The sequence below is a fragment of the Emys orbicularis genome, chromosome 22 (genome assembly GCF_028017835.1).
Source record: "Emys orbicularis isolate rEmyOrb1 chromosome 22, rEmyOrb1.hap1, whole genome shotgun sequence".
Taxonomy (NCBI): domain Eukaryota; kingdom Metazoa; phylum Chordata; order Testudines; family Emydidae; genus Emys; species Emys orbicularis.
In genome coordinates this window covers 21,969,984-21,983,029 of record NC_088704.1, presented here as the reverse complement: position 1 = coordinate 21,983,029, position 13,046 = coordinate 21,969,984, and the positions used below count along the sequence as shown (strand labels likewise).

Sequence of the window (13,046 nt, the reverse complement as noted above, 5' to 3'; positions counted from 1 at the left end):
GTTCTGAGCAGACAGGTGTCCATATCACATAAAACCCCACTGCCATGATTGGCACTAATTGGCCCCCTTGATGGCAGTCTCAGCAGAGAGGCTAAGGACTGAATGGTCGATTTGGAACTGACCAGTCCTCTCATCCACACCAGGGCTAAGGAGATTGGCAGGATGGTACAGAACCCTTTAAATAAGAATGGACATACTGGGTCAGTCCAATGGTCCATCTCGCCCAGTGTCCTGTCTTCCATCAGTGACCAATGCCAGATGCTTCAGAGAGAATGAACAGAACGGAGCAATTATCATATGATATGAGATGTCCTGTAGTCTGGTCCTTGCTTCTGGCAGCTAAAGGCTTAGGACACCCAGAGCATGGGGTTGCATTCCGGACCATCTTGGTTAATAGCCATTGATGGATCTATCCTCCAGGAACTGATCTAGTTCTTTTTTTGGACCCAGTTGTAGTTCTGGCCTTCACAACATCCCCAGCAACAAGTTCCACAGGCTGAGTGGGCATTGTGTGAAGCAATACTTCCTTGTGTTTGTTTTAATCCTGTCACCTATTAATTTAATCGGGTGACCCCTGGTTCTTGTGTTATGTGAAAGGGTAACTAACACTTCCTTGTTCACTTTCTCCACACCATTCATGATTTTATAGCCCTCTATCATATCCTCCCTTAGTCATCTTACTTCCAAGCTGAGAAGTCCCAGTCTTTTTAATCCCTCCTCATATGGAAACTGTTCCATACCCCTAATCATTTTTGTTGCCCTTTTTGGTAACTTTTCCAATTCTAATATATCACTTTTTGAGATGGGGCAACCAGCACTGCAGGTAGTATTCAATGTGTGGGCATACCATGATTTATATAGTTGCATTATGATATTTTCTGTCTTAGCTATCCCTTCCCTAATGGTTCTTAACATTGTTAGCTTTTTTGACTGCCGCTGCACATTGAGCAGATGTTTTCAGAGAACTATGTACAATGACTCCAAGATAAGGGAGAAACGGTGGATGTGGTATACCTAGACTTTAGTAAGGCATTTGATACGGTCTTGCATGATATTCTTATTGATAAACTAGGCAAATACAACTTAAATGGGGCTACTATAAGGTGGGTGCATAACTGGCTGGATAACTGTACTCAGAGTAGTTATTAATGGTTCCCAATCCTGCTGGAAAGGCATAACAAGTGGGGTTCTGCAGGGGTCTGTTTTGGGACCGGCTCTGTTCAATATCTTCATTAACGACTTAGATATTGGCATAGAAAGTACGCTTATTAAGTTTGCGGATGATACCAAACTGGGAGGGATTGCAACTGCTTTGGAGGACAGGGTCATAATTCAAAATGATCTGGACAAATTGGAGAAATGGTCTGAGTTAAATAGGATGAAGTTTAACAAAGACAAATGCAAAGTGCTCTACTTAGGAAGAAAAAATCAGTTTCACACATACAGAATGGGAAGAGACTGTCTAGGAAGGAGTATGGCAGAAAGGGATCTAGGGGTTATAGTGGACCACAAGCTAAATATGAGTCAACAGTGTGATGCTGTTGACAAAAAAACAAACATGATTCTGGGATGTATTAACAGGTGTGTTGTGAGCAAGACACGAGAAGTCATTCTTCTGCTCTACTCTGCTCTGGTTAGGCCTCAGCTGGAGTATTGTGTCCAGTTCTGGGCACCGCATTTCAAGAAAGACGTGGGGAAATTGGAGAGGGTCCAGAGAAGAGCAACAAGAATGATTAAAGGTCTTGAGAACATGACCTATGAAGGAAGGCTGAAAGAATTGGGTTTGTTTAGTTTGGAAAAGAGAAGACTGAGAGGGGACATGATAGCAGTTTTCAGGTATCTAAAAGGGTGTCATAAGGAGGTGGGAGAAAACTTGTTCATCTTGGCCTCTAAGGATAGAACAAGAAGCAATGGGGTTAAACTGCAGCAAGGGAGGTTTAGGTTGGACATTAGGAAAAAGTTCCTAACTGTCAGGTGGTTAAACATTGGAATAAACTGCCTAGGGGAGGTTGTGGAATCTCCATCTCTGGAGATACTTAAGAGTAGGTTAGATAAATGTCTATCAGGGATGGTCTAGACAGTATTTGGTCCTGCCATGAGGGCAGGGGACTGTACTCGATGACCTCTCGAGGTCCCTTCCAGTCCTAGAGTCTATTAATCTATGAATCTCTTCCTTGAGTGGTAACAGCTAATTTAGACCCCATCATTTTGCATATAGAGTTGGGATTATGTTTTCCAATGTGCATTACTTTGCATTTATCAACATTGAATTACATCTGCCATTTTGTTGCCCAGTCACCCAGTTTTGTGAGATCCCTTTGCAACTTTTCACAGTTAGCTTTGGACTTAACTATCTTGAGTAATTTTGTATTGTCTGCAAATGTTGCCATGTCACTGTTTACCCTTTTTCCAGATCATTTATGAATATGTCGAACAGCACTGGGCCCAGTACAGACCCCTGGGGGACACCACTATTTACCTCTCCTCTTCAGTCTGAAAACTGACCATTTATTCCTACCTTTTGTTTCCCATCTTGTAACCAGTTACAGATCCATATGCCATGCTGTACTTACTCCTAGGCTGGCTGTGGCTTGGCTCTAGAATCTGATGCTGACACTGTTCAAGACCCAAGCACAGTCTATTTGGGGAGATCATAAAAGGACCCTCCAAGCAACAAGGATGTGGCTGGAAAAACTCAGCTGTTCTGAAAATCAGACCACTCACATAGGTACCTAAATGTGGAAGTGTTGGCCGTAGCCTGGAAGCACTTTGGGCAGGGGCTGTGTACTCCTTTGCCTTCTGCAACATGCAAGGCACGGCTGTGGAGCTGGAGACATAACCAGCCACTGTCTTACCTGTTTCTTGCACTCCTGGTCGCAGTTTGCACACTGAACTTCCTCCTCGCAGTCGGCAGAGCTATCCACAAGGAACTTCAGGAGCCGGTCTACAGGCGGGAGCCCGTTGTTTCCTTTCACTATGGACTGATGACTGAGGAGGACAAAACAGACAGGGTAGGCCCATGAGCCCTGGCAATGGCAAACAAATATTTCTCTTCATTCAAACAACCTAATATTAAAGGAAAATAACTGTCCTGGGACTGCAGTGAAAAGAAACCATGTGATACCTTAATGACCCCAGATATAAGGCAAACTGCAATGCAATCACACAGGATCAGACTTTTTTTCCTTTGTGCACCTGGCATTTCTGGACATGAATTGCACTATTTTCCATAACACCGTTCAGATCTTTGTGTTTTCATCAGAGCTGAATTCTGTCTTGCCACATACTCCAAGAGCATTTTTTCTGTGCTGCAAATGTTTTCATTAAGCTACAGCATTTAACAATCTTCATACTATGCCATGTTTGCAGCCTGGCTCTTCCCAGAGCGAGCATGCTGAACTCTCGTAAGGTTTGTCCAACTCTCTACACGCTATGTTAGCAGTATCCCACACATTTCTGCTTGGCTCCTAGGAGTGTACAGCGTGGGACATGCTGAGAATGGCCATTTAACGTTGGCATTTGCAAATGAACAGCCTGAGCTCCAGTGACTTTCTAATCAAAACGTTGTGTGATTCATTCCACAGGCGGCTGCAAGGGTCATTTCAGTCTTGGAATAGCCATGCTTGATGAATTCCAGGATGTGAACTCCTAGTATGTTGCCCCTTTGGTACTTTCTTGTTTACACTCAATCTTTAAATTCAGTTTGCCTGCATGTGGCTCTATCCACTGGCTGTGTCCAGAAGATCGACTTCCGGCAAGGCACTGCTCCTGCCTGAAATGGTTCTTTCATTTTCACGAGTCTTGTGGCATTTGTTTAGCACTGGACATTGCTGCCCAGATTCCCTTAACTACTGCTAGCGTCTAATTGCGGAGAGAAACGAGCAGACGAACACAGGGCTACATCTGAATAATCTCGCGGAGCAATAATAATCCAGAATGGGAATATTATTAACATCAAAATAAGCCATGTGGTGACTTCCTCAGAGAGGAGCTTTAACCAATGGGAAGCAGGTGACCATGGAAGCCCCTCCCCTAACAACCCTCCAAACAGCTTTCCCAAAATAACAGTAAACAGAATTCCGAGAGGACAGAAATTGTCCAAAGCCAAAATCCCTGCATGAAACCCTTCTCGGACAACGCCTGAGCCCCCTACATATAGACACACACACAGGCTTTGCTGAAACCCTTAAAAGCAAGCGCCACATTAAAAGTAATCAAATAATGTTAGTGAAATACTTCCAGTTTGGGTGAACGCATGATTAGTCTGAGTGAAAGGTCAGAAAAGCTGTGCCAGAATTCAAGCACCTTCTGTAAGGACCAGGGCTCAGCTCCCCTGGCCCTGACCACACTGGCTTGCTTTAGCAAAATAGTTAAAAAGGAAAAACTGAAGGCTCATCAATAAAGATACTAGCAGTGCTGATCCTGAGAAATGTCACTCACAGTTAAGCTCAGACTGTACACAATTCCTGGCAAACTGCAGCTCCCCATGAACGCTAGAGAAAGGAATCACCCTTACATATATTCATCCATTTCCTTTAAAAGCATCGTGGAAATCTTTACTGTAGCCACTTTGACACTTCCAGTAAAACCCAGGACCAAAACAATATGACGACAGCGCAACCAGACACCAAGCCACGGCCACTCCAGCCCCTTCTTGAGAGTGTCTCTCGAAACGCAGGTTCGCAGAGATGACAGGAACTTTGAAGTCTCATTCCCCTGGACAATGAGCGCATTGAGTCGGATTGAAATGATGATTCACCCACCAGTCACCTGTGAGGGATTGGGTTTCATCACTCCGGGCTGCATCTCCCAGCAAACTAATCATGGAACTAAAGGTCTCACTGCAGCTGGCAGTGCTTCATCGTTGCCCGGCTTCATCAAACATGGCCACGTTTGGGGGCACTAAGTTACCGATGGAAAAGACTTATTAGCCCAGGAATATCTCGCAGGGGGCTTGTCTGTTGTCTATTAATAGTCTGGCACTGCAAGGCTGTATTTGATGGAGAGAGAGATGTATTGTACTAATACCAGCCAGATAACTTACCTCCTAGGCAATTGGTTTGGTTCTTCTGCTGCAGGGCTGGGCTGGATACAGCGGCATCTCGCATTGCCCGCTCTGCTCTGCAGCCCTCCGGGTACTGGGCAGAAAGCACTCAGAGATACTGAGTTTTAAAGAAATGGAGAATCCTATGAAAACTGCAGCAGAAATGTGCATGTGTATTATGTTACAAAGAGCACGAGAGAGAGGTAGCGATCTAGCGAACCGGATGCCCTTGGACTCTGTGTTTGAGTGGGGAGGGACGGGCTGAGAACACTGGGTGGGGAGAATTTAGAAAGGGTTTGTGTGTATGCTGTGGCATTTTAATGACCATCTGAATTGATTCCCAGCCCCAGTAACTTCTTGTTACGACAGATCAGGAGTGAATTTGGATAGTAGTAAAGCAGAATTAAACACTGCATCGCTCTGTCAGACCCCTAGCAACAGGCAAGCTGTGTGAAGCCGAAAAGGGTTCTGGCCATGACTCCGGTGAGTTGAATTGGGGCAGCTCAGCCCCCAAGCCGGGGCTCCTGCTGCGGTAACGCAGGTAAAGTTCTTGTTGCCAGGGCTCGGCTGCTGTGCTGCTTGACAGAGGTAGTTAATAAAACCTGCCTGTTGGGCTGTGGAGCACAGGCGAGTCACTCCTCCAGGCCTGCTGTCTTGAGAGCCTTATGCTGACTGCCGGCATGCATGGCCAGGCCCAGTGTTCTCGCCAAAGGCTGCTGGGAGATGGAGAGCACCTGGCTAGGACGTAGTATGTGGCAGGTGGGGCATGGGTTAACGGGGGTTTGATAGGCTGACCCTGTCTAGCAATTGCAGCCATAAGCATGACAGTTTGGGTCTGTGTTGGAGTTTGAGGAAAAGGCAGGCAGCTGATGCACAAGAGGGTACCAAAACAGTCCAACAAGACTCACTGTGCCTGAGTGAAGGGGACGCTCTGCATGGCAGCTTCATTGCATCTGCAATTCTTCTTCCTTTTCTTCTTCATTGGGCAACTTCTGTATAAAGACGAGACCTCCGCATTTCACCCCTGCTGCTCCACCACTTTACCTTGGGGCTAAAGCAGTGAGTCCCTACTAAGCAGCCTCATGCCAGTGCTGGTCTGATTAAGCAGTTGTCATTGTTGTTCACTGCCGTTAGGCAGAACTGGCTTCCTGGGAGACATCTTTAATAAGAGGGCATCCCAATTAAGGTGCTCACTGCTGACTCTGCAAAAGCTGCTAAAAGCCTCTGTCCCCAATGAGACAATAGCTTATGGGTGCACATAATAACTACTGTTCATGCTTGGGGAGAGCACCCCATCTTATAATGAGGGGTAGGGAGAAGGGCTATTTAAAAATAACCCAGGGGAGAACACACACAAGACTTTCTAGTGAGAGAAATGTTATAAACCAGAAAACAAGTAAGAGTGTGATCTGGTGCCAAATAGCAGCTCTACTCAGAGTCCCAGTGTCTGTTTGCTTTGCTGAAATATTAGATTGAACGTGATCAGGGAGGAAGTGATACCTCATTGGGGCTCCATTCATGCTGCCAATAGAGCGAAAAATTGCCCTGTGCGCCTCTGTATTGCCTTGCCAGTGACTGTTACTGAGCCTGGCTGCAGAGCTGGGCACAAGCGCCAGTCAGACATGCAGAATACAGGTGAATCCAGCCGTCGGTGGGATCAAAAACATGAAATAAAATTCTCCCAGAAATGCAGCTGCTGGGGGAATACCTGGGCAGCTGATTGTAGGTATGGAGCCTGGAGTCCCTGAGTTACAGCTAGAGCCAAGGCTGTTGCATGTAGAGTGACCAGATGTCCCGATTTTGGGGTCTTTTTCTTATATAGGCTCCCATTACCTCCCACTCCCGTCCTGATTTTTCACATTTGCTGTCTGGTCACCCTAGTTGCGTGACTTCTGGATAACTTACCTGGGAGAGGTGTCATGGTTGGAAAACCTGCCCCCCTCCCTCTGGAAGCAAAGGCATCAGCAGGGGCTCCTAGCCTATTCCCTCTGTCTGCTGCTCTGGAGCTGGACCATCTGTGCTTTAGTGAACCCCACTAGGGGTTCACCTGCATCTTCAGGCACCTCAATACTTTGGGAAATCTAGCCCGAGCTAGCTAAAGATGGGGGAGTCCCTGGTGAGCTCAGGTACCTGGTGCACAGGCATTCTGAAGGGGGCTAATATTAAAGGCCTCTCTCTACCCCCAGCACAGCACGGGTAGTGGGGCAGTTCTGGCTTCCTCCCCAGAGTGCCTCACCCCTAGCATGCTGGTGCTATGGTGTGGCCCCACCCCCTTGTTTTCTACATACATAGTTGTGTGTAATGCCTGTGGTCTTTTTGCATTGGCACATTTGCTCCCAAGACTAGGACTGACTTGCCCTAATCTAACAGTGTTTGTATTTAGCCAATATGAGTGGGGAGTTTGCATGACAAACTGATTGGAGAGTGCTGTTTTTCTGCAGAAAAGAATGAATGTTTACTCCAGCTGATCTGTTTTAATTTTAAAATATGTAATTTGATTTTTTTTATATAACCTCTAACTTCATGCTAATGATATCTGAACAGCCCCTTCAAAGCACCTGAGATGCACCCAACAAACAAAAGCCAGAGATGAACACTTAAAAATAACATTTGTTTGGTCTCACTTGGCTCTGAGCAACAGTTTCCTTGAACTGCTTTAAGTAGCAACGTCTACCAGTATATGAGTTTTATTCCAGAAATATATCCACGCAGTGGCTGGTACGTCGATATTTTCCTTTGCTGTTTATGCTTTTGTTGGTTTTTTTGGGGGCAAGTTTTGGAGAGTTTAGGTTTTGATGTTAAATCTTGGATAATTTGCCGATTTTAATACCAAAACCAGTTCCAAGCTAAACAGTTGTCTGAAGCAACTTCTGCACACTAACTGTGCCATCTCAAACCTAGCATGAACGGCTTTGAGCAGATGAAACTGGACGAGATGGAGTCTCTCTCTGCATGTAGTTGTCTTTAGTAGACAACTACATGCTGAGAGTGGGGAGGAAGAGAGCAAACTTCTAGGTCATGGAGACAGAACAGTCCCTAACCAGAACTGTTTCCAAAGATTTCCGGGAAGGGCCAGCACCTCTTTAAGCTACACAATTTTGTCTAACAGTTAAAAAATCCCAGTACAGTTTCTTGTGTGGTATTTTCTATTTTTAAATTTAAAAATAAACCCCTAAGAGTGAAATAAACCTATCCGGTGTCACCTAGCCCTCTTCCCCCAGAGCTCAGACTGTAAGTGCCAGGAGTCATTTTTTGGCTAGGGAAATCCAACTGCCTAGGGGCTCAATCCTGCTAGGTGCTGAGCATTGACGCCAGTGGGGCTATTCAGAAACCTACAGTTACTCCCATGCTTAAGTGCTTTGCTGGATAGGGGCCAGAAAGCTCAGCCCCTTGCCAGATCAGGCCATAGGGCTGCAGTGATCCTGCTTCTCCTCAGGGTGATCACTTGTAAAGTGTAGAGTGGGAAACCCTCACTGCGCTTTTCCCATTGCTGGCCTGCCCTGGCAGGGGAGTGAGCTCTCCTGAATTCTTGTGGAGCTATAAGTAGAACTTGGTGTTCTGCAGCTGTTCCCATCTGAAACCATTGTGATTAGAACCTCGTATTTCATAGGCACAAAGGCAGCTTGACAACGAAGCACTCAAATGCTGTGGTGACAGGCCATGTATAAGAGCAGAGCTAGACACAGCTTCTCCAGCTTTCCTGGGGCTTTACCACCAGGCATCCTGACCCCCACTGGGCATGTGTATTTTACATCATCAAGTCTGAGATCCAGGGGAAAAAATTCAAAAGTGCCTAAGTGACTTGAAGCCTAAATCTCAGTGCAAGTCAAGGGGGCTCAGGCTCCTAAGTAACTAAAGTGCTTTTGAAAATGTTACCCTCACCAGTGAGAGGAAGGCTGGCTCAGTACTTGGAACTCAGGAGACCTGGGATCAATTCCCTGCTCTGCCACAGACTCACTTTGTGACCCTGGACAAGTCACTTAGACTTTCTGTGCCTCAGTTCCCATCTGTACAATGGGGGTAATAGCCCTGCCCTGCCTCCTAGGGCTGCTGTTACGATAACAACGTTAGAGACTGCAAGTTGCCCAGATACAATGGTGATGGGGCCTGCTCGGTACCTAGAGCTTTATTTTAATTCATTTCACAGAAATGTGATTGTTTTTAACTGCTTATAATTAAAAACAAGAGCTGTGAATAGAGAACATTGTTTTTCAGGCTGTAGACTAGCCACACAATTTGTAGGCAGACAGGTATTGCTTGAAGTCTTTCCCATGCTGATTTAAACCAAAAACAAAAAAAAGACTCATGGGATTTATTTTAATCTTTGTAATTTGTGTTCATCTAAAAAGCAACACTGGATGCTCATCAAATCTCCATTTCCCCTAAGGACAAACTATACAGAGAGATCTGTATCCATTAAAGGTGAAATCGAATAAGGTACACCATTAACCTCCTCCAGTGCTTTGTGGATAGTTCTAACTACACATTCCAGAACACAGCTCGGATTCAGTTCTGCCTCTACCAGCCCTCAAATGTCTTTGGAAACTACAGTCAGGCTGATACACATCATCCTATTTACTAGAATAAATGACAATCATCTACCCTGCTATTCTCATTCCTTTTTTGGAATACAAAGTCCTGCACGGTGTTGTCAATTCATGCCTGTAAAGTGAAAGCAGATTCCCTGATCCTTAGAGTGTACTACCGAAAAGCAGAGGTGTATTGTAGCATTCCAAGTCCAATGGTAAAATTCCCACCATGTCTGCTATCATCAGTAATGTGTTCTTGAGAATCTGAGGCACTCAAGTTTCATGTAGATGAACTTGGTTTGTTTAGAATGTAATGCACCCCAAATTATAAGTGGATGTTATTGTTACTAATACAGTGATAGAAATGACCTTCAAACAGGACTGTCCACATCAGAGCGGAAAGCACTAACACTCCCCATTTTTACAGTATTGTTTAATAACAAGGAAAGCACTGCATCATTCACAGATAAGAGTTGATAAAAGTATCTGTATGTACAGTGATAGGAACCTATAGAAGAACCCAGAGAGACAGTACTTAAATAATTCCTGGCTTCACTTACATTAAAAGGAATGAAAACAAATACAATGCAACTGAAGATGTACAATATGCTCCAGAAAAACCCAAGACATATTCTGTAGCATATCATATATATCCGTACAACCACAATTCTCAGAAACACACAGTTCAGCACATTAATATTGTATTAAATTGTTAAATGCAATTTCTTTTTGTTCCAACTACAAAAGACATTTTGATTCAGGGCAGGATTTGGCCTGAAATGTCTTGTAATTGGAGGGGGGAGAAAAGGTTACATTTGGTTACCTCCATTTAATCCTCTGAAGGGGCGGGGCTGGGCTGGCTGAATTTGGCCATTAGTGAGCACACTAACAATTCTTGTTCCAAAGTCAGTGGGGCCCAGAGCCCCACACAGAGTGCTTACCAGTAGTGGTGCTGAACCTCACGGCAGCTTACAGTGAAGACTGAAGAGCTAAAAGGGCAAGAGCTGGTCCTGTGCTTGAGAAAGTCTCACTGCTGCCTCACTTCTCGAGAGCTCGCCAAAGAGTAGAGATGCTTCTGTGTCACACCTTGCGTCTGTTATGTACTAATCACCTTAATCCAAGACCCACCGTAGTCCATGGAAGACTCCACTTGGCCTCCATTGTCTTTGGTTCAGACTCTAACTCATCACAGAGGCAGTCTAGGCACAAGTTAGCACCAAAATAATGACACTGGTTTAATTCTCGTTATATCAGTGCAAGCTTGTGTGTGGCCACTCTTATTGTGGAGTACGAGTGTCTCTATTCGGCATAGGTTGTCAGTAAAGAATCAATTTAAATTAAATCTAAATAAGACCCTTTCATTCCACAATCAGTATCTACACCCAGACTGGCACTGAAATAACAAAAGGTGTGAATGAAAACCAGTTAGGCTATTTCAGTGCTGGTTCATGTGTAGCCCAGCCCCCATCCTTACCCACGCTACCACAAAAGGCATTAGCTTGAGGTCTGGCCCAACTCTCATGAGTGAATGACTCCCATTCACCCTTCCACACTGCAACAAATTCTAATATATCTAACTTAGACCCGTCTTCATTTCAGATGTGTTCCCTGCTCCCATGCCAGGTTTTGAGCACAATACCAATGTACATATCGCAGCAGAGCACCAAGCAGGCCTTCAGCCCAGCGAGCGTAAGAGAAGAAATGCCACTGTTTCTCCTTAGGCCTAGCTTTCAGACCTGGGTGCCTAATGCTGCCCGTGACTAGCTGCATTGGGTATTTGCTGATGGGCAGAGCTGGACCCTCTAGCTCAGACATCCATGTGTGAAGCGCGTGCTCTGCACCTGTGTTTCTGTGGCGCTCTACTGCAGAGCATAGGCACCTGGCCAGGCCTGGGATAGCTTTCACTGGTAAGTCACCAGCTTTCTGTGTTAGGGGTAGGCACTGCTTAGAAGTTCTTACCCACAGAGAGGGCAGGTGAGGCGGCTGTCTATCGCCCGGCCTCGCAGGCAGCTGGCACAGAAGTTGTGGTAACAGTCCAGGAGGCAGGGATGCTCATACTGCTCATGACACAGGAAACATACCAGGGGGTGGCAGTTGGCATTATCCAGGTCGCAGAGGTTTTCCAAAGGAGAGAAAATCCCACCGGACATCTGGAGGAAGATGACACAGAAAGGCTGATATTACAGGTATGCAGAGGGATTTGACATCTAATTCAGGAGATGGTGCGTGTGGCACAGTTAAAAAGTAGCTATTCCGGTGAGTCCCAATAGAGGAGCCTCACCTTGGAGGGTGCCACATGCTAGACAGATCAAAAGTCTGCTGGCCATTGATAGCATATGAGGGACAGGGCAGCTGCATGATCTGATGGCCACCGATTGCATGCAAGGGGTAGGACAGCTGCAGGAAGAAGTGTCAGGGATGGCGTGGTGGTCACGGACGTAATTTGGCTACAGCTCTGTTTTTGCTGGTGTAAAGGACAGTTCTGGTCACTTGACCCAATTTGCTCCTCTCTCACTGGGCCTAGGGCTGGGGTGACCCCATCACATGCATTTGGGCAGGACCGCGCCTCCTGACTGCAAGCAACTGATTAATTTGCCATGAAGTTAGAACTGGGAAGACTGTCGGATAGCGCCCCCTGCTGCCCCCAAGACCTCTCAAACGCACCCTGCTGGCTGGTGCAGGAGTTCCCCGGGGGAGCTATGTCCAGCCTTCCGCAGGTGCAAGGATGTGCTGGCCCCGCTTAGGGCCTCTGAGAAAGGAAAAAAGAGGGGGAGACTGGTTCCTCCCAGGAAACAATACAGTCTGAGTAAAATCTCTAATCTTCCCTACCATCAGCTCCAAGGTAGCTTCTCTCTGCTTCTCATACCCCTTCCCTGCCCATCTTCCTACCTCTCCTCCCATATGTAGCTCTGCATTTTCTTTCACACTGCTTTTGTGCCTGAAACAGCCTTCTATTTTCCATGCACCAAGTACTCTCCCTCTCTGTCCCCAGATCTCTCCTTCCAATCCTCACTTCCCAAAACCGCCCTGCTATCTCCTTCTGCCTTCTCATGCTCTATGAATCACTTCTCTCTGAGAGGCCACTGTAAGCTCTTGGGGGCAGAGACCCGGTCCTTCTATTGTGTATATTTGTAAAGTCTAGTGCTCTCTCTTTTTATTGTTTAAAGAGTCCTGCACTATTATTGCAGGGCACAATTGCAATAGCAGTGAGCTGTTGCTGAATGCCACCACTTCCTTGAGCATTTAAGAGTTAAAGTACATCGTGACCAGAAATAGCGCACAGAGTCAAAGAATAGGTGGCACATTTGACTCACAGGACTGATTTCATGCCAGGCTGTCTGCAGCCCAATGAGCACACTGGGCTTTGTAAGAACAAATGGAAATTATGAATATTGTGTCTCAGTAACAATACTAAAGTTCAGAGTCAGAAACCACAGAGAGTTTGAAAATCATTTCTGAATTGTCCCCATTTC

General features: G+C 45.9%; 1 protein-coding gene across 1 annotated transcript in view; it reads right to left on the bottom strand.

Annotated features, from left to right (window-relative positions):
- Window positions 1-11,723, bottom strand: part of RNF207 (ring finger protein 207) — a 32,475-nt gene extending 20,752 nt beyond the window's left edge. The window contains exons 1-2 of the mRNA XM_065421436.1: window positions 11,533-11,723; window positions 2,856-2,988 (exon numbers count right to left, since the gene is read on the bottom strand). Coding sequence (XP_065277508.1) covers window positions 2,856-2,988; window positions 11,533-11,723 — 324 coding nt within the window. The remainder of the gene's footprint in view (window positions 1-2,855; window positions 2,989-11,532) is intronic.
- Window positions 11,724-13,046: the final 1,323 nt, after the last annotated feature.